This window comes from Neltuma alba, unplaced genomic scaffold, assembly GCF_004799145.2.
Source record: "Neltuma alba isolate B1F8T4 unplaced genomic scaffold, ASM479914v2 tig00013594_pilon, whole genome shotgun sequence".
Lineage (NCBI taxonomy): Eukaryota > Viridiplantae > Streptophyta > Magnoliopsida > Fabales > Fabaceae > Neltuma > Neltuma alba.
Genome location: NW_021637791.1, coordinates 655 through 21,498, shown reverse-complemented (window position 1 = coordinate 21,498; position 20,844 = coordinate 655). Strand labels below are relative to the sequence as shown.

General features: G+C 36.4%; 3 protein-coding genes across 3 annotated transcripts; all 3 read right to left on the bottom strand.

Moving 5' to 3' along the window:
* Nucleotides 1–1,675: 1,675 nt before the first annotated feature.
* Nucleotides 1,676–2,323, bottom strand: LOC114738490 (protein LITTLE ZIPPER 3-like). The gene has a single exon (XM_028926550.1). The coding sequence runs from the start codon at nt 2,149–2,151 to the stop codon at nt 1,924–1,926; it is 228 nt and encodes a 75-aa protein (XP_028782383.1). The 5' UTR covers nt 2,152–2,323; the 3' UTR covers nt 1,676–1,923.
* A 9,703-nt stretch (nt 2,324–12,026) lies between these two features.
* On the bottom strand, nt 12,027–13,807 carry LOC114738492 (probable purple acid phosphatase 20). Its single transcript, XM_028926553.1, has 4 exons — nt 13,167–13,807; nt 12,519–13,093; nt 12,324–12,412; nt 12,027–12,219 (listed from the first exon to the last, which is right to left on the bottom strand). The coding sequence occupies exons 1-4, from the start codon at nt 13,495–13,497 to the stop codon at nt 12,036–12,038; spliced, it is 1,179 nt and encodes a 392-aa protein (XP_028782386.1). The 5' UTR covers nt 13,498–13,807; the 3' UTR covers nt 12,027–12,035.
* A 3,016-nt stretch (nt 13,808–16,823) lies between these two features.
* Nucleotides 16,824–19,294, bottom strand: LOC114738491 (probable purple acid phosphatase 20). Its single transcript, XM_028926552.1, has 5 exons — nt 19,163–19,294; nt 18,045–18,333; nt 17,379–17,953; nt 17,201–17,289; nt 16,824–17,049 (listed from the first exon to the last, which is right to left on the bottom strand). Exons 1-5 carry the CDS (start codon nt 19,292–19,294, stop codon nt 16,863–16,865), a joined length of 1,272 nt encoding a protein of 423 aa, XP_028782385.1. The 3' UTR covers nt 16,824–16,862.
* Nucleotides 19,295–20,844: the final 1,550 nt, after the last annotated feature.

Sequence of the window (20,844 nt, the reverse complement as noted above, 5' to 3'; positions counted from 1 at the left end):
CAATCAAAAGCCGCATCTTTTAATAGAGGAATGTCTCTTTTGGGTGTTTGAGTTTTTGCTCGTCCTTTTTTTTTTCCGAATAAATATTTGTAGTTGTAATACGGTAAGAATAGCAATTTTTTGAGGAGAGAGTTTCAAAATTAAGAGTTATTTTTTTTAAAAAAAGTATCTTTAGTCCAAAATTTATTGTTACTAATAATGTAGGTTGGACCTGTGAGTCCAATCCCCCAACCTATTCACATGGCAGGTTATAATTACTAAAAGCCAATCCGCCATTAAACAAATTGTTCAACTCATACTGTTTAACTCACAACCCGTTGTATGTTAGCCCAGCAACTCACAAGTTAGTCCGCATTTATTTTTTGTTCTATTCTTTAAATTTTATTAATTATTATAATTATATTATTATATTTTATATCCTATCTAAAAGAATTTTAAAGAAATATTTATATTATTTAATTTGGTATTTTAATCACATATTTGAAAGAAAGATAAAAAATTTCCTTATATTTTCTTTATATTGTATAAGAAAAATATTTGAAAAATAGAAAATTTTAAAAAATGCCAACCCACCAACGTACCACCATGGATCAATTAAAAACCAATTCATTATCATACGAGACCATCTTAACTTACACTTTCTAATCCTAACTTGTCATCCATGACCTGTTTTACCACCCTAGTAGTTAGTACTTATTTTCAAGTAAGTCATTTCAAGATAATTTGATAGTGTAAGTATAAATATGGAAGATTGCTTATTCGAAATAATCTCATTTAAACTATAAATAAGTAGAAATGATTATCATATGCAGTCAGCCTGCCCAAAAACGTCATTTTCCATGCTTAGATTTAGATATTCTTGATATTATCTGACGTGCAGTCATGATTTATAGAGCTGCGAAGGTCAAAACCTAGTAATGTTCCTGAGATATTGTCATGTCCACCAGTCTGATATCATCAGTCTTCCCTTCTCTTTCATTCTTCTCCTCTCTTCCCCTCACTCACTCCAACCTAATCTTATGAATCCTCATTGACTTCCTGAATCTTTTTTGTGACGTCCTCTGATTAGATTCTCTCTTCAAAGCAGAATCTGTGACAACTAACAATATTCTTGTCATCCTCTCATCGCTCCTTTTCGCCCAAGGGAAAAATATATATATATTTATATACATATCCAACCCTATTTAAAAAGAAGAAAAGGATGACATATTTTGCAGTATTATCATGAAAAGGGCCTCGTGCCTTATCATGTTCATTCGTCATGGGTCGTGACGATCATTTAACCTTGCTTCATGATCAGTTCCATTTACGTTGTCATGAATACCCACCAGGAAGATTAAGTACTTTTGAATTTATGTTGTTAAAGATTGTAATCTCTTTTTTCTAATCCAATTATTTTGTACATTCATCTTCACTGTAAAGTAACCCAGACTTCAAGGTTAATTCTTCACTTCCCTACATCCAGAACGCGACGTTAAATCTCTGTCAATACGGAGTAGTATTAAATGTTTGATTGGATTGGATGTGCCTTCAAGCTTGCATCCTTAGGCGTGCTTAGTTATCATCTTTAATCGCGTTCTTGGTTATTAACGGAAAGAATTCATGTTCATTCAGAAAATAAAGAACAGGACCATATTCTCTTTGTCGCGATCACACGCACAGGGCGAAGGCAGGGTGAGCTAAAAACATGTAATAACAACTTTATATTCCTTTGCACTAGAAGATACCTAGATACACCAGACATGGTTGGAGGAAAATATAACGAGACATGAAAAAGAGAAGTAACAGTAACCTTACAGAGGATTCTAGGATTATCCTATGAACAGAGACTACAACTAATACTGTCCACTCTGGTTTTTTTATAACCCCAAAACAGCAAAAGAGACCTAGTAAGAGGTCACGTTACTTCTTTCTCCAATCAGATTAGTGGCTAGAGCTGGAAGCATTCTGGTCAGACCCCGAACCGAGGTTCAGGTCAACAATTGTGTTTGGAGAATTGCCTTTGGCATTACCCTTGGAGAGCTTCTGTTTCAGCTCCGAAAGCAGTGCTTGATTCTCTTGATTAAGAACCTGAGCTTTCTTCCTTAGCTTCTCATTCTCTTTCATTATGTAGCAGTTCTGCAGGTACAGTTCTGAGTTCAACCTGTCCATCACTATGCAACAGTTCTCCTGGGTGTGTCCCTGAGCCCAAAAAAACGAGAGGATCTTCAGATAATGTAATTAAATTAGTTCACACAACGCAGCATACAAGTGATAATCCAGACTCACAAATACACTTAGGTGTGTGCACGTGAAAAAGAAATCTGTGACCTTTAAAATAAAATTTGATGAAACTAAAGAGGAGCAGAACCACCTTAATAACTGCTTGAAATAATTAAAGAGAGAAAAAGAAGAGGAGAGTTCTGGCTAATGCGCTGCTTTATGAATTTCTTTGGTAGATACAATCATGACACTTAACCGAAGAAGCCAATGACAACAGGAAAAGGCATAGCAGGTGGAGGCCAGAACAATTGAGTCTACTGGACCACCCTATCAAATAAATAGAGCATATGGGCTTGTCTCAGATGCTAAAAGGAACTGATACAGGGGTGGGAATATCGGTTGTCCAAACCTGCACTCACTTGAAAGATGAAAAAAATGGTTTCTTTCGGCTGTCCCAATAGGGAAGAAAGGGATAAAGGTCATGCATTAAAGAGACAAGCTTCATACTACGATCTCGTGGGTGTTTCTATGCCTGTCTATTCATAGTTCTTGCTCTTCCCGGCACACCAGGGGCATTCAGATTTTTAACATAAAAGAATGTGCTTAAAAAAGGCTATCGGGAGAGAATACTAAACCCATATATAATAAAGAATAGAACGTCACTATAGAGCTTGAGAAAGACAAAGAAACCATTCGCATAGGATTTTTTTAATCAAATATAAATGCAAGAAAACTATTTGTTATAAAATCCACACTAAAAAGATATTGAAAAAAAAGCAAGCATTCCTTCCAGAGAACAAGGTGGAGGATTGCTAGATACCCAACTATGTGAGCCCTTATTTGTGATTCCCACGCAAGAAAGTATAAGAAGCCAACAAAGACAGATATCTGAAATAAAGAGAAACCAAACTCTACAATCGACAACACTAAACGGTTCTCAATCAACAACACCACGTATGTCTTTTTCTGTGAAAGTGAGCACTAAGCAGAAAATGGGAAAACAGAACCCCGGGGGGGGGGGTCTCTGCCCTTCTCAACTGAATTGAACGATTCGAAAAAGATCACCTTTTCGAGGAAGTTTGCGGGAGGACCTTGGCAGACGAAGGGAATCAGAATTACGGAACAGAAGAAAGAGCAAAAGCAGTGTGGGAGGGAGTGGGAGATCAGAACGAGGACGGAAATTTATAACAGAGGAAAAGGGGAAGGAGGAGAAGAAGAGGAAGAGTGAGACATGGGGGGTGGGGGGGACGTGTTTCTCGTCTCTCTGACACAACAATCATGCATGTGTAAGCAGGGAAGGCGGCCGGTTAAGAGCCTAAAAGATTTCATGTTTGGCTTCTATCATGATGCTTATGGCGTCATGTGAATGATGATGCTTCTTCTTCCCCTGCTTTTCTGCTCTTTTCCTCCGGCTGGGAGGAGGGCAAAATCGGAATGCAAGAATGGGGTTATTATGCTGAAGAGAGGGACAATAATGGGGGGGTTGGAGCTAGGTTATGTAAAATGATGATGGGCTAGGCCGTCTCAAGATTCGCAATGATGGTTGGGATTGGGTCCAAAACCACCACCACCCCCTTCTCTTCCTAATCAATTACGTCTCTTTTGTTTTTATTTACAGAGCGATTCTTCTATTTTGAGACCTCTTTAAAACTCCCTTTCGTGTTTTGCAGCTGTTGGTAGTAATCATTCTCTTGCCGTAATCTTCAAAACGGCGGTTTTTATACATTGATGATGCTTTTTTCCACTCTCTCTCTCTTGTGGAGCAGGTAATTAATCGGTATGCCACCGCCTGTATCTGTCAATCTTTAAATCTTGACGAGGGTGAGTGGTTTCGTAACAAACCAGATGTGAAATCGCAGGGGAAGGTCAAAAAAGCAGAGGAAAAAGAGGAGCGTGTGATTATGCGGAAATATGCAAGTGAAGTGTGAGGAGTGTGAGGCATTGATGGCATTTTGTTTGGAGGTTATAATAATTATGGGAGAAGCTCGCAAGTCTGATACATGGAGCAATGCGAATGAGTGTTATAACGTGAAGCCTCTGATGCTTAATTGGCTTTTCGCGTATGCTTTGCAACTTATGCCCCAGCTTTTGGATCCTCCCTTTGTAAAGCCATCCAATTCATTTATATATTTACATATATTCATCTTTAAATTCTTTGGCCACCTAGATTGGATCTCACAGGATAGTCATCTATAATGTCGTGAATTAAAATTTAAATCTCTGTTAAAAAAAATACTCATATTTAGTATGTAACAGTATTTCAAATAGAATTGCTTCCGATAACAAAATACATATGCCTAAAAAAAAATCTTCGAATTGTTTGTAGGCACTGGTTCCACGGCAAAATTGACTTTTTTCGTTTCTATTAGTAACGGATAATGGCATAATATATTCCTTTAAGTGATGGGTCTTTTTTATTAAAGAACAAATGCATCGAGCGCATAAGTTTTGTCCTTATATCAAATACTACCTCTGGTCCTATTTATAAGAGCTAATTGATTAATTTGAAGAGATTAAAAAAAGAAGTTAAATTAGTTATTTCTAATAAATAGGTGTTGTCTTTTCTAAAATATTCTCGTAAAGTATATTGGCTAAAACTACTATTGTTAGAAGGATTATTTCGAAAAAAAATACATAAATATGAGAGACAAAGTGGATTGGTGTCTTATATTAGGACCAAATAAAAGTCAAACAATATCTTATATTAAAGATCGAAGGTAGTGGTTTCTCAAAATAAAATTTTGCCAGCGAAAATTGGCGCAGCTCTTATAGATTACGGTACAGTCAGTCTCGATGGTATAGATTCAATTATTCAAATCACTTTGTCACTTAAAATATGATCAATTGGTATTATAGGAGTACTAGTTAAAAACGGCGCAAAGACCTCTATTTTTTATTTTGGGCTACCAAAAGACTCTATTACTTTAACTAATCTAAACTGATTATATAATATACTCAATTTTCAATATAAGAACTAATTAAGAATGAAGTTTGATTTTAAATAAAAAAAATTTTAACTCATTTTATTCCTTATACTTTATCATTTTTTTTTAAATTATCTTTATTGATTGTGCAAACTAAGAAAATTTGTATTGCACTATGATTTCAATACAAGTGATTTAAAAAGGTGTTTTGGGAAAACTATTACATATTTTACAAATAACTAGTTTTATTAACATATTTAGATTATTTAAATAAATCTTATATTATAAAATGTAGTATTATTTTTCATCTCGCTTTAAATTTAGTAGAAATCTAGTTCAAGATAAAATACAAAAAAGGTCCCTGTTTTTTAAAATCTAAATACAGTATCAATCTAGGTTGTCCGCACCGCTGCAAAGTGCAAAATGTTGGGACATACTCGTATCTGTTTGTTAGCGCGAGTGGAAACAAATACAACGACGGTGAAATAATTTGCGTAGTTAAAAATAGTCCTCTAGTCCTATTTATAAGACAGAGTGAGACTATTTTTTTATTCTATTTATAAATCACTTCGTTAATTTTTTATTATGAATGTACCATATTATCCTTTATTTATTATAATGTAGATATTTTTTTCCGAATAGAGTATATATTAAATAAGGGTAAAATTAAAACGTTATTATATTTTAATGAAGAGTTATCGCAGTTTGATGTTTTTTTTTTGTCATTATAAAACATGTTAGAAGTACGTTATAAATAAGACCATAAGGATATTTTATTAAAGAATCGTTTAATCAATTGAAACAAATACTTTAAAATTAATAACTGTCCGGTGAAATACTTTGACGTCTTTTTCTTTTATTTATTTAGTTTGTCTTAGTAGGAAATATTGCCTTTTTGTTTGAAAAACTACACTCATTCCACCTTGTTAACATCGCCGGGAATATTTTCAAGAGATTCTAAAAATAAAATTTATTAATTGGAAATGACATTAACATCCCTCATGGTATCCACTAGATCCTCCCCTCATCATTAAATTCCGAACTCATTGATTTTCCTTGTAATTATACACATGCTTCTAAAGATCTTTCAGCCAACAGGTGTAATTACAGTTGGCAAAAAAAAAACACGTGTAACAACAAAATAATTAAATATTAATATAATGTAAATGTGTAAATGTGCAAGGGGGGGAAGAGGAAGGGAAGCCGGGGGGGGCAAATGCGGGAATGCGTATAAATATCGGGGGGGAAACAATACAATGATGATGCTGCGCCTAATAATGAAAGGCTTCCCCGCCAGTAATAAACTCAGCTGGCCTTTTCACCTTCCCTCCCAATTAAATATAGCGCCGTGTCTGTTATCATTATTTCTAAGCTCCCATCTAATTATATTGTGTTTTATCATACTCATACTTTCTCCTATTCCTGCGAGCATACACACTTTTGATCCTTTTAACACTATATTTGATGATTTTAGGAGGATTAAATACTTTTTCCCAATTTGCATTCATGTTTAATAAGGATGATATGGGAGAGAGCATAAAGGATAATGTCAAAATTAAGAATTAGTTGACGTTTATAACAAATTTAACTACTTTTAGAAATACTTAACTGGAATTTATATTTAAGATAGATAGATAGGAGGAGCAGCAGTGAGGGGATGATTCATAAGTGTAAGTGAGAGTTGGGGGGGGGGGGGGTGGAGTACTGATTGCTGTGCATGGCCACCTCTATAACAGGCATTCATGAATAGCATCAGCGGTCAAAATTCCCCCCAGAGATTATTAAAAAAGAATGCGGTCTTTCCTCTCCTTCATCATCAGCCTGCCCTCTCTATAATTACAATTATGCCGAGAGAGCGGTAATTAATTACAACCCATCCATCCACTTTCTTCTATTCTTTTTAATTTTTAATTTTCAATAATAAGAGAGAGAAGCAGAGATTATTGCATTCTCGAGGCAGAGAAGGGGAAGGAAGAAGGACCAAAACCAACACACACACACACGTGACGCCTTTGAATTCGGATACCCGTACTTCTTCCCATTCCATATGATATACTATGTACGATCTCAATTATAAGATATTATTTATAATTTATAAATGAGGTTTTATAAATAAATTTTTCTAAATTTTAACTTGTATATACAAATTTAAAAGCTTTGGAATGATTTGGTTTGCTTGATTTGAATGAGGCGAATCTGGTTGATGATGGCATGACCTCATGGAGATGGGAAGACTTTCAAGGTTCCTGTGCCCCTCTCTTTTGTGAGCTCGTTTCTCATGATTTCGCATTATGAATTGAATCCCCATTCCCCGCGCTGTCAAATGATGCATTTTTACATCATTATTTATTGTGGATAATCATTCATCCAGTTTCATTTCTCAGCAAAAAATATATATATATATATATACACATACATCAAAGAAATTCATCATTTATTTTATGACGAATACTAATTTGGTGGTTTTTAATTATTACTGGCGGTAAGTGCATTGAACCCTACACGTGAGTTTATAATTCTTTTTTATTGATTGAACTCAGTACCGGGGATCTAGGTGGGGACCACAGCTGTGGAACCCTCTCGTCTTCGCTGTAAGTAAATTTATGGCATGTTATATCCTTGAGTCTTTCTTCTTCTTTTTCCCAGGAGATTTATTTGTCATATTCTCACTGTAACATTTTTTTGGACTTAAAAATTGTTTGTGAAAGTAATTACAGATAACTCAATGATAAGAATTTTACATTAATAATAGATTCAAACTCATAGTTTTATGACTTATAAGTCGACTCATTACTAATGAAATTATCTCCTGTTGATAAATGCTTTACAAGCTGTGCCTTGGCCACTAGGAAGGATCTCAGCAAAGAGATAACAGTGACCGAAATTCAAATTAATCCCGGGTTCCTTGACGTGCTGGGCTATTCAACCTCAGAGAAATCTCCCTTTCGAATTTTTATGAAATTGGCGAATAGTTTTACTTCAAAGCACGTAAATGCGTACCTACTCTAAGCGATATATGCGTGCACATGATTAATTTAATTAGCATGCATCAGGATATTTTTAAGAGTTGCTGGTCAAAAAAAAAAAAAGAAAAAAGGATATTTTTAAGAGTTTGATGATAGCTTCTTAAGTAAAGTAGTAGCTTGCAAGGAGGAGGAAGGAATCATCCTCGTCCTGCTTTAATATGTCTCATCCGTGGTGGGGCCAGGCTTGCCTTTATCCCATCTTATTTGAAAGATTAGAATTAGATAATTAATTTACTGACATTAAAAAATTAATTAAATACCAAACTAATTAAAATAGTGGTTCAATAGTCAATGAATCGGACCAAGGTCAACTCAAGATTAAACCGGTTATATCAAAATAATACTACCTCCTATCCTTAATATAAAACCTGGCTTAACTTTTATTTTAGTTATAAATATAAGACTCCAATCTATTTTGTCTCTCATATTTATTCTTTTTTTAAAAGATAGTTCTTCTAATAATAGTAGCTCTAACTAATAAATTTGATTAGTAAGGATATTTTAGGAAAAACAATACATATTTATTACAAATAACTAACTTAACATATTTTCTTAATATACTCAAATTAGTCAATTAACTTTTATATTTAGGACCAAATGTAATATAATTTAATACAAAATAATAAAATATAATAATATTAATAGTCACCAATAACAAAATAAAAATAATAATAGTAGTTTGACTGTAACAATAACAAAGTATAATAATATTAAAAATTTGATTGTTACGATTCATCGATGACTGGAATTAATAATCATTGATACGAAAATGATCATTAAAATTCATTGAAATCTATAATGACTGAAATATTATGAGTTGAATGAAAAAAAAATAGGACCAATAGCAGCATAATCATCCAAACTGGTTCATCATTGGTTCACAATGATTTTTACTGGTTTTTCCTCCCAATTTGATACTGGTCCAACTCATGCCCGATTTAACATTCAAACCAAAATCAGACCATTAGCAAGTTCATCAATTTTCCTGTTGAACTGGCTAGTTCAATCCGTTCTTTTTTTCCTCCTGGAATTACTCCATAACAGAAACCCCACGCACAATCAATAATGAGGATATTTTTGGAACAAATTATAAATTTAGAGGTATAAAATAAATTAAGATTTTATATGTAAGATCAAAACCAACCTCGTATTTAGTTCTTATACTTCAAATCACAAGTATTATTATGTGATTAGTATACTTCCAAAATTTAACTTCACATCAGCGTTTAAAAAAACAAAAGTGCTGTTGGTAAGAAGCACGTCAGCCCATTTGACTTCTTCCAGCAACATCGTTATGGTGTTAAAAGGAAACTGCTGCTGTTTTAGGACGCATACAAGGTGGCAAATGTGCCTTTTAAACGCCACCTCCGCTCAGAATTTCAACTCCAAACAGTGCAAGTCCATTAATATATAATATTTCATTCGTTAAAAAATTAATGACAAGTTATTTATATAATCTAGTACTATTAAACAGTCATTTTGTTTAATCTTATCCTCCGCTCATAATCATTACTGCGGTTGACGATTTCCTCTCTCATGCCGTGCAGCTAATCTCCATCCCACCTCAGCTGGTAGCTGCCTGTATGCACAAAGATACTCTGTCTGGTATCATCCGCAGAACATCTTTACTAAGAAAATGTTGTACACATTTTACGAGGCATTTGATAGTTTTGAAAAATATTAAATATTTTTTATACATGCTCATATTTAATAAAGATAATGAGAGAGAATAAAAATTAATATGATATTAGAGTTTAGCGTAATTAATAAATATAATATTAGAAATAATTTAAATTTTATGACAAATCTAATGCTTTTAATTACTTTTATTAGTAAGTGTGCATTAATTAAAAATAATTTATACTCGAGGGGGAAAAAGATATTCCGTGATTGCTATAAACAGCAGCCAAAAAAATGTTCAAAATTATTTTTGCAACAAATGTGACCAATACAAGACTTTATGAAAAACTCCCTCTAGTGCTTATCATAAAAAATTTCATCATGTTTAATAATATAACATATTTTATTTGTACGATGGCAAAAAAATATTTTATCTGTAGTATTAATTATTTTTGCTCAGTATCTCTGTCTAACCGTAAAGCTTCTGGACTAATTCAACAAACTCTTTTAATTAATGATTTTTGAAAATAATTTTAAGACTTTGCAAGAAATAACTTGTTTTAATTAATTCATTAATTTATATAAAATTATTATTAGATGCCGTACCTTCTTGCAAGAAACACGAAAATGATGAATTGAAAGACCTTGAATTTGGAAAAATGTGTCTGTAGTAGACCCATCGGTATGGTCTAGCAGGACGAGCAGTAATTCTTGGCCCAAAAAATTAATACAGGTATCGGTTTTGACCGATAAAAATACAGGTATCTAAATCTGGTATCAAGGCCCAAATAAATACCGGTTCGCTTGCATTTCAAGATGCCATTAATATTATGGCTGAACTAACAGGTTGGTCTCTGTTTTAGACCCAAAAAAAAGTACTAACAGGTTGTTCTAAAAAAAAAAAGGACTAGTAGAAAAAGTTAGTAATAATAAACCAATGTTCAAATATTTATCAGAAGAGATACTCACATTCAGTATATGACAATATTATAAATAAGATTGTCTCTAATAAAAAGATAGCTATATGTGTAGTACCCAAAAAAAAAAAAAGTTGTTCCCCATGTCTGATTATTAATTAAAATCAAGTCTTCGTTTCTTTTTAAATTGAATCACTGAGCTATGTGACACTGTAACGTGGTCCCTCTGTGGCAAATTCTGTTATATGTTCGTTGATGAAGTGTTGCTGACGTAGCGCCACTCAGCCCTTCCTATCCGTCTTAGCATCTGCACAACTCGACGGACCACGGTACCATACTGCTATCATTGGAGAGAGTGACAGTTTCCGGTAAATAAAGCAACAAAGTATTTTAGCCTAGTAACATGCAGGGTGCGGGTTCAATTTTACTAGTAACCTTATCTAATTATTATGTACCATTTTAATTTTAAAAAAATAAAATAAGTGAAGCAGCAGAGAAGGAAAGTCAGTTGACATCAATGGCATTTTCCTACTTCAGAACTTTTCTTTTTCAGAAGAGGAAAAAAAAAGCCAGAAAGCAAGTTGTCATTGGAAGACACGAAGCTTTGTGATGGGAATTTGGAATTTGGAAAGCCAGAAAGCTCTACTTTCAGAGGAAGAGCAAAGCAAAGAATGTGATGATTTGTTGGACGAAGTTGCATTGAGGCTCCAAATTAAACTGATTCACAGTTATTTTACCCTTTTGGTCCACAACAACTTCACAGGAACCGTTTGGTCTGCGGTTTACATTCTGTTATACAATAACAGGTAGTTGCTGTAAAACAAAACTAATATTTTAACTGAAAAACTGAGCCCTACGTACGGCATTGGTAAATGATTATGAGCACCGTCCCATAATCGTCATTTCAGCCTAATAAAAATTAAAACTTGCCGAGTAGTTCGTACGTACCTCATTGGTATCAAGACAATCTCTATGGATATGTATAATATATAGAATAATACATTTTGATCAGTACGTGATTTGACAGAATCACAATAGATAGATGGGCACTTCACACAAATGTGATTGATATTATACACGTACACATACGCGTATGTGTGTGCGCGCGCGCTACTATTTTTATTTTGAGTTCACCATATTTTTTTGCATAGGACCCGTAATCAATAACTTATATTGATCATGCTCTAATCACATCTATGTATATACTATATATTCCTTCTGAGGTATTACAGCAAAACGAAAATAGAACTTCAACTACCATTTTAAATATTGAATAATCACACTCGCAGGGTGATGACGAGCCTCATTATGCAGATCTCTTCAAATGAGAATGTGTAGATGTGGTGCTAAACTTTACAATTAGGCACAGTGGAGAGGCTATTCAACCAGATAGAGTCAGCGACAACAGCCTCATCGTCGTCATTCCGATGCCAAGTCCATTGTGCATGCGTTGCGTTTACCACATTCAAGATCCCATGTCCAAAGCTAGCTTCCCTGAACAGCGATGTCTCTGGTTTTGGGTCCATGTATCTGTAAACCCACAACTCAACTCAGCATCTTAATGTTGTATAACAAAAAAGCCATTTACCCAATTAAATACAGTTTTAATTAAAATGTTCAAAAGATCGACTCACTTAGAGGCGAGGCCTTCTCGATTGCCGCCATCCCCTATCGTGATATGCACTGAACCGCAATTATCAGCTTTGTCCTTGTAGACTCGAGTCTGTACAGAGAGTTTATTAAGGAGCAAGTTAAATCAGGTGAAAAACAAACGGCACTTGAAGCCAAGGAATGAAGCGAGCGGCAAGATTGGGAAACATGGGACTTACAAAGCGCTCATACGCATGAACATGACCTGCAAAAACGATATCAACACGAGCCTGATACAGCAAGTCTTCCATGGAGGCCTTCATGGCGTAGGACTCAGGCTCATTCTGGTGAGCAGTGTTGGTGTTATACCAAGGGGCGTGAAGAAGCACCACAATCCAAGGCGTCTTGTTCCTGGCCACCTTCTGCAAGTCGCCGACAAGCCATTTATACTGTGCAGAATCAGAATCAAAGTCGGTGTAGGAGCCGAGCATGATGACGTGCACACCAGCAACGTCAAAAGAATAGTACAAGTTGGAGTCGGAGCCACTCTGCTCGAAGGGCATTCTCCACCTGGCATTGTAGGCTGTGAACGGCTCGCTGTGAACCACGGGAATCTTCTCGACCTCATGGTTGCCTTGAGTGACCATCCAAGGACGCTGGCTAGCCAATGGCTCAACGAGGCGACCGTACGAGTCCCACAAAGGCTGCATAGTATCCGCGTAAGATAGGTCCCCAGGCAACAGAAACATATCGTAGCTTGAATTAGCTATATGTTGCAGGGTGGATTGAGTCCAGTCCGTCTGGCCGAGATCACCTGCAAACACACACAATAAATACTAAATAATGGAGAATGAGGAGAGGAAGAGGGGACTGAGCAGAGGGCTGACCTGCAATGGCGAATTTGATAGGGAATTGAGAAGGAGGGGTTTTGAGGCAGTATTGTGGGGAGGAAGGGGAGTCACCCAGACGGTAGTAGTAAAGGGTGTTGGGTTTAAGAGGGCCGATAACGACGTCGTGAATTTGGCCGGACTGGTAAGTGAAGTAGGTGTAGGAAGAGGCAGAGCCAGTGGCGGAGGAACCGTCGGCCTGAGCAGAAGGACCGTAACGAACACTTGCAGGGGTTGGGCTCTGTGTGATCCATGAGATCCTCATGTTGTTTGGGCCCACGTGAGATATATGCACCTGCACAATGATCACCCCAGACATTATGTTACCCATTTTATCTTAAAACACACCCAATAACACACAAAAACGTCACTCCACGTCCCCAGAGTCCTCATCACTGGAGCCCAACTTATTTTGGGCTTAACGAGTAAATAAATTTATCTTTTGCCTTATTTATGAAGTCAGAATTATGTATCAAGCAGCCTATCGGCCTCATCTGTAATTCTCAAGGATCATCAAACACGCATATATTTATATAATCTGATAAAAATTAGTAATAAATTTAAATTAAGTGTGAAATATAACACAAATTAATCTTGTGCATTACAAAAATAAATTGTAATATTCACAACCTGCGATTTATTTATTTAAAAAAAATAATGTATTCAAAGAACTGGATGAAATCCATGCAACTAGATGTGAGTCGTATGTATTGCGCAGAACATAAAATAAAAATGAGCTATAATATTTATGATTTACAAATAATGTGATTTATGTTAATATTGGTATAGGTGTAAACAAATTATCCACAGATACAGAATATTAAACTGAGACTCCACTTAAAAATGTATGTCTGGTATAAATGTCTTATAATTGTGTGAATTGACGAATTTTGCAACTGTAGTATTTGTAAAATCAGTATTACATAAATTTATGTGAAATCATATTATTGATAAGTCCCATGGTTCGAAGAGTGCAAGAACATTCGGCGTGCAGAAGCAGGAATCAATAGACGCTGTTTGGAACAACAAACTTGAGTTTCCGGATTTGATACAGTCGGAGGTCAGACCGTCGTCAGATGAAACTAAATTGAGTAGGTTTCTTAGAACCAGTGGATTCAGTCGCGTAAAGCCACCCTTATCATTTTCTCACTAATGTCCTAAATTAGATGACAATGGGTAACCCAACTTACTGGGTCCTCCGCCCAACCAAACCCACCCACCCAAATCTAATTCTCTGGCAAAACAACAAGCGCGGATACCTCATGAAACAGTACAGGTTCGGTTCATCGGAAAAAAGCCAAAATTTTAAAATGAAGGGGAAAAAAACCTCCGTTTTCAAACTTTCATTTCTAGGGAATAGCCGTGAGTTATTGCGAGTAAATGCAGCGATCAGAAAACGGCGAAGTTTGGAGAGCATGATGAGTGCGTACCTGTTGAGGCGACGTGTCAGAATCGTCATTCATGGAAGGTTGGACGGAGATTGTCCGGCGAGGAAGAGGGCGACGGTAGGCCAAAACGACGCCGAATAATCCCACCATTATCACCACCGCACTCGCCCATCGGGCCTCCATCGTGTTCGTCGGTTCTTGTGTTCTTCGGCGGCCAACGCAGCGTCCGAGCGTCAAGGCAAATTCTACCTTCCATGATCGACAACCCGCCTCCCAGGCTCTATATAAATGGCCCGCATAGCTGTCAATCTTCTTTTTTATTGTTAATTAATAAATTCCTTTTTTTTTCAAATGGCTCCTCTCGGTAATTTATTGGTCCTCTTATTTGTCTTCTTATTCTCACATACAGATAACCGTTCTCGTGAACCATTTGGAGGGCTCTTGGCTGGCAGGGGTACAAGAAAAAGAATCATTGTATTGGAGAGCTTCTAAATTTCGACGTGTTTTTATTAGAAACCGATTTAACGTTTTGGAATCATGAATCCTCTTGGTATTTAGTATAAACCGATTTCGTCTAATTTGTTGTATTAATATGTACATAGAATTATAAATTAATATAAAATCCTGACATTAATTAGCAAGAGAACATGGAATCTTATATATACAAGATAGGCTGATATATAGGCACTTCCGATCTGTATGATGTGATCTAACGGAATAAAATATTGGGTTAAGCTACATTCAATACCCCGAAGTATTTTATTATGTATATTTAGCATCTTAAAATATTTTGTGATACATTCATCATTTTAAAGTATTTTTTAAGTGTATCCAGCACCACATGAAGTATTTTTTAGTGCATTCAGCTCCTCCAAGTGTTTTTTTAGGTTCGTCCAGCACCCAAAAATATTTTTTTATACATTCGGCATCAATATAAAAAAAATACTTCAGAATACTGGACATACCTAAAAGATATTTCAAAGTGTTGAATGTACTACAAGGTACTTTAAGGTGCTGGATACACATAAAAAAATACTAATTCAGCATACTGGATCCTCTAATAGAAGTAAAAGCGCTTTTCTTATCCTTCCCCGTAATTAAGAAGGAAAATAAAAAAAATAAATGTCACTTATTCGCTGATTTGATCGTATAATGACTCATCGGAATACTTCCCTATTCAGCTATCAGATTCAGATGAAAGGAAGATGGAGCAAACAGGAAAAGGAAACAAATTAAAGGTGGATTTATAATTTAATTTGTAATTTGTAATTACATCATAAACAAACAATGGAAGCTCAAACAGGATATGTACTTCCAAATTAGGGAATTTCTCAGAAGTCAAACTACACGAATAAACCAAAGAATCACTCCAACATATTCCTAGTGGATAAAAGCAAAAGCGCTGATAAATACGTCTTTTCAAAATATTATGATTAATTTATCAGCACCACAAACTAGAATTTATAGTAGTATTTCAATATTATTTCATTATATAATTATTTAAAATTTATAATGAATAATTTGAAAAATTAATTTGATGTATCTGATTGATAATTATAATCTTAGTAATAAATATTACAAAAATAGGCAAAACAATATTAATTGTACTTAATTTTAAGAAGTCATAATAATCGTGTCATAATTATAAACATTTACTCCAAAAAGTATAAGATTATACATTATTATATATTTTCCGTTATTTTAATTATTGAATAGTCTAAATAAAAGTAAATATTATATTTTACTGTGTTTTGACAACTAACTGATTTGTAGACGAGTACAGATAAAACTGCTGATAGATATCAACGAATTAATACATTATGAGCTGTGTGGGGTCTATGTGTTTTCATTGGTGAGCAGCCACTACATTCTTTATATCAAGTTGGAGCGCAGCAAGGATTACTAGAATTAAGTGTTAATGGTCGGACTTCGAAATTAAAGGCATATAAACCTGTGCTGGAAGAGTTAATGTGGGACCTAAAGCTAGTTCAGATGGAAAGGATGGCATGGAGTTCAGCAGGTAAAGGTCAGTAGCTCACTTAAAGCTTCAATTTACATACATCACAGCACACCAGAACTTCGAAATATTTATCATCTGATGCTCATGAGACATCTAAGGCAGTTATTTTCTTATCATTTAATTGACACTAATTAATATCCTTCAAAATCGTCTACAAACAGCTGAACATTAAACCCATGGGTCACAGGCTAAGTATTCTTCGATCATAAATATGGGACCCATTTTATAAATTACACTATAAGTATTATATATCGGAGAAAGTACTACATATTATAATTACGCTTATTATCAATGGACTTCGCAAGCAGGTTCAATGGAGAGGCTTGTGAGCCAGAATGAGTCAGAGGGGACAGCCTCGTCGTCGTCATTCCGATGCCAAGTCCACAACGCATGCGTTGCGTTCACCACCTCCAATATTCCATGCCCAAAGCTCGCCTCCCTAAATATTGATATCTCTGGTTTGGGATCCAAAAACCTGTCACCACCCAACAATACATTATTATTAATTATTATATATTCCTAGGTTTGTAGTATATCCTGGTTGCCTTATAGATTATTAACAGTATACTGACAAAATAACATTTTGCAAGGTCTGAAAAGTGCTTAGAAGCTTATTCATTAATTACTTGGTAGCGAGGCCTTCACGGTTTCCTCCATCTCCAATGGTTATATGAACTGGACCGCAACTATTGGCTTTGTCTCTGTACACTCGAGTCTGACAAAATCATCAGATAGCTAGATCGTTAAATAATTGTAGCAGACAGGGAATAGGATTGGATAAGATGAGACGAGAGAACAACTCACAAAACGCTCATAGGCATGGACATGGCCTGCGAAAACAACATCAACGCGAGCTTCATAAAGCAAATCTTCCATGGCCGCCTTCATTTGATAGGATTCAGGCTCACCCCGATGAGCAGCGTTGGAGTTAAACCAAGGAGCGTGAAGAAGCACCACCAGCCAAGGTGTCTTCGCTCTGTCCACCTTTTTCAGGTCGCCCACAAGCCATTTGTACTGTGGAGAACCAGAATCGAAGTCGGTATAAGAGCCAAGCATGATGACGTGCACGCCGGCAGCGTCGAAGGAATAGTACAAGTTAGAGTCGGACCCACTCTGTTCGAACGGCATTCTCCACCTGGCATTATACGCTGTGAATGGTTTGCGGTGAACCACCGGGATCTTCTCGACCTCGTGATTTCCTTGAGTGACCATCCAAGGACGCTGGCTGGCTAATGGCTCGACCAAGCGACCAAACGAGTCCCATCGGCTCTGTATGTAATCTGCATAGGACAGGTCTCCTGGTAGCAGCAACATATCATAGTTTGAATTGGCTATGTGTTGCAGCGTCGTCTTTGTCCATTCGGTCTGTCCAAGATCACCTGCATTATTATTACGTTTGTAAATTTATAACAATGACTATTGAACCCCGAGTATGGTGGTTTATATATGAGGTTTTAGGGAGGTAATTACCTACAACTGCAAATTTGATGGGAAATCGAGAAGGAGGAGTGGTGAAGTTGTATTGTTGGGGAGAATCTCCCAGACGGTAGTAGTAGAGGGTGTTGGGTTTCAAGGGACCCATGACGACGTCGTGAATTTGACCGGACTTGTAGAGGAAGTAACGGTAGGAAGAGGTCGTGCCGGTGGCCAAGGGTCCGTCGGCGTCAGGGGAAGCGGCGTATTGTACTTTAGCAGGGGTAGGGGTTTCTGTAATCCATGATATCCTCATCTGGTCTTGCCCCACCACAGATATGTGCACCTGCAATCTCATATCCAAACCTCAGCACCTCGTATTACAGGAAACAAGCTGAAGTAATTTTCAGATTAATCTAAACAATTTAAATGTTTCATATTAAAATATATTTTAGTTTTTTTTTGTTTTCAATCATAATTGGTCGGATGAGAATTTGTTATTTAAAACGTCATTATTTTTTTTTTTAAAAGGGATATTGTAGGTAAAAAGTAAAATAGAATCAGATAATGCAGGCCGGGTCTGACTGTATATAGACAACCAAGGATACGGGGACGATGGTTCAACGATTCCTAAAAGGGGAAGGAATTCTGCGTTAAATGGTGAAATGATAATGCCGCCCACTGATTGCTCAATACGATAGACATTACCAAAATTAAATCGGGTAAGCAGAACCTAATTCGAAAGTGCATTTAGAAAGTATTCGCAATACACACACACCATTAAATCAGCGGCAACACCTCAATCAAGCAGCAGCAGGAAACGAAAAAACGAACTTATGAATAATATGGAGAAAAAGATGGGAGGTAATGGAAACGTGGCGCCATCCACTTGCCTGCGTGCCAATGCCTGGAAGCGTCTGTGACGTGCACACTAACTAAATGGGCAAAGAGACACCCACTAGCTTCCTGATGCGCCCCAAAAACCTCTCCCCTCCCACCTTTCCAATTATACTCATCATCAGTACCCGAAACAATTCTATCTCGTCCATCTCCAGAACTTACATACCTCAACATACAGCTTCTCAGATCGATAACTAATAGGAACCTAATTCTGTTCATAAAGGAGAAGAAACGATGATCGAAGAGGTGTACTGAGGGATGGTGTTCGCACGTACCTGTTGGGGCCAAGAATCAGAATGGGAATGAGGGATGAACAGTGTTTCACGAGGCGGTGGCCGGTTGTATGCATACGCTCCTCCTGCCCACAGTCCCATTATCAATATCACTAATACATTCATTCCTTCCATATCCCTTCTTCGACTCGTTGGTTTCTGCAACACCCAGCCCTTCTTCAGGTCCAGAGTGGAAAATAATGTATTGCGTATATATATAAACCAGAGAATGAATCAAATTGATGAATAGCACCTACCTCGGAGATGTAACACTGCTTACATACGTATATGCGCCAACCATAAATAGTTTAATGACACCGAGGGGGCCGTGTTCCGTGATTCCTGCATCTTCGAATCGGACACGTGGATGTTTTAGAGGCGTTTAATGTTGCCCGCAAAGAAGGAATAAACTATAAGTCGCTGCTTTAGAAAACCAAAAACCCAGACGTTTATGACTGACTGACTGGAAAAGAAAAAGAAAGCGTACAAGGAATCAACTTTGAGGTGAAGGATGTGGGTGCGCAGACGCAGAGAGAGAAGAATAGTCTAGTTATTACTCATTGGTTGTATTGATGAGGCTGGCAAGTGACTTTGGTGGCGATGAAGGCGATGGGACTGACCTTCCCGCATGTGCCCCACGCACCTAAGCTCTTGCTTTGTTTAATTATCCGGACTTGCCGGCTTTTTCGGTGCCAAACGTCACCGTTTCCAACTAATTGACCTCATATATATCAATCAGTTAAAGGACTTGCTATGTACAAAATGTACATTGCCTTTCTTTAGCTTCAGAATCACAACTCCAAAGAAAAAAGCAAAATCTGTATGGACACGGCTGTACCATATCCATCCTGCTGCTCTGTAGTTTGTAGTGTTATTGCTCAATATCTTCAATTTCAATTTTCTATTCGTGTGTAATCGGCATTCATTATGGTACTCTTCTCCTCACACACACGCGTATTACGATATATACTTAGAGTACTTGTAACTTCTTTTCCAAGTAATATTGGCAACATGGAAGATCATCGCTAACAGAACATCATCATCGAGATCCCTCTGTAAAATTCCAAAATTGATATCATTCTTATGTAGGATGGAAACCGATAATGCAGAGGTTGAAAAAAATTGATATTCCTCCGGTCCTTAATATAAGACCCATTTAACATTTGATTGATTAAGGAAGTTAGGTAAGTTAGTAATTATGAGAAAAGTGACACATTTTTCCTAAAACACCGTAATCATCTTTCTTAATACCCCATCTCCCTCTTCCACTTGATTATAGTTGAGATAGTATTTATAGGGGTAATTTAGAGAAAATTGATAAATATTTAAAAATAGGTCTTATATTTAGGACAAAAATCAACTCAAGAATGGGTCCTATATTAAGGATCGGAGGAGTATTAAATATCACTGGATCCCATGGATCGAAGACGTATTTTTGTTGACAATGCCATTACGCATCAGTCCGCGATCCATTTTTTTGTTTTGCCTTCACGAGTCCATTATTGCTGAATGAGGCTTGATTATGTGATCATACAAGTTTAGTGGGACCCATCAATTGTTGTTCAAAAAATTATCTTGCAATTTGTGTGGTTATTATGACATTTGATTAATTGTCTGATATAATTATGGGTTGTGTTAGATTTTGCGACCTATGCAGCTTACAAGGATGTCTTTTACATTTCATT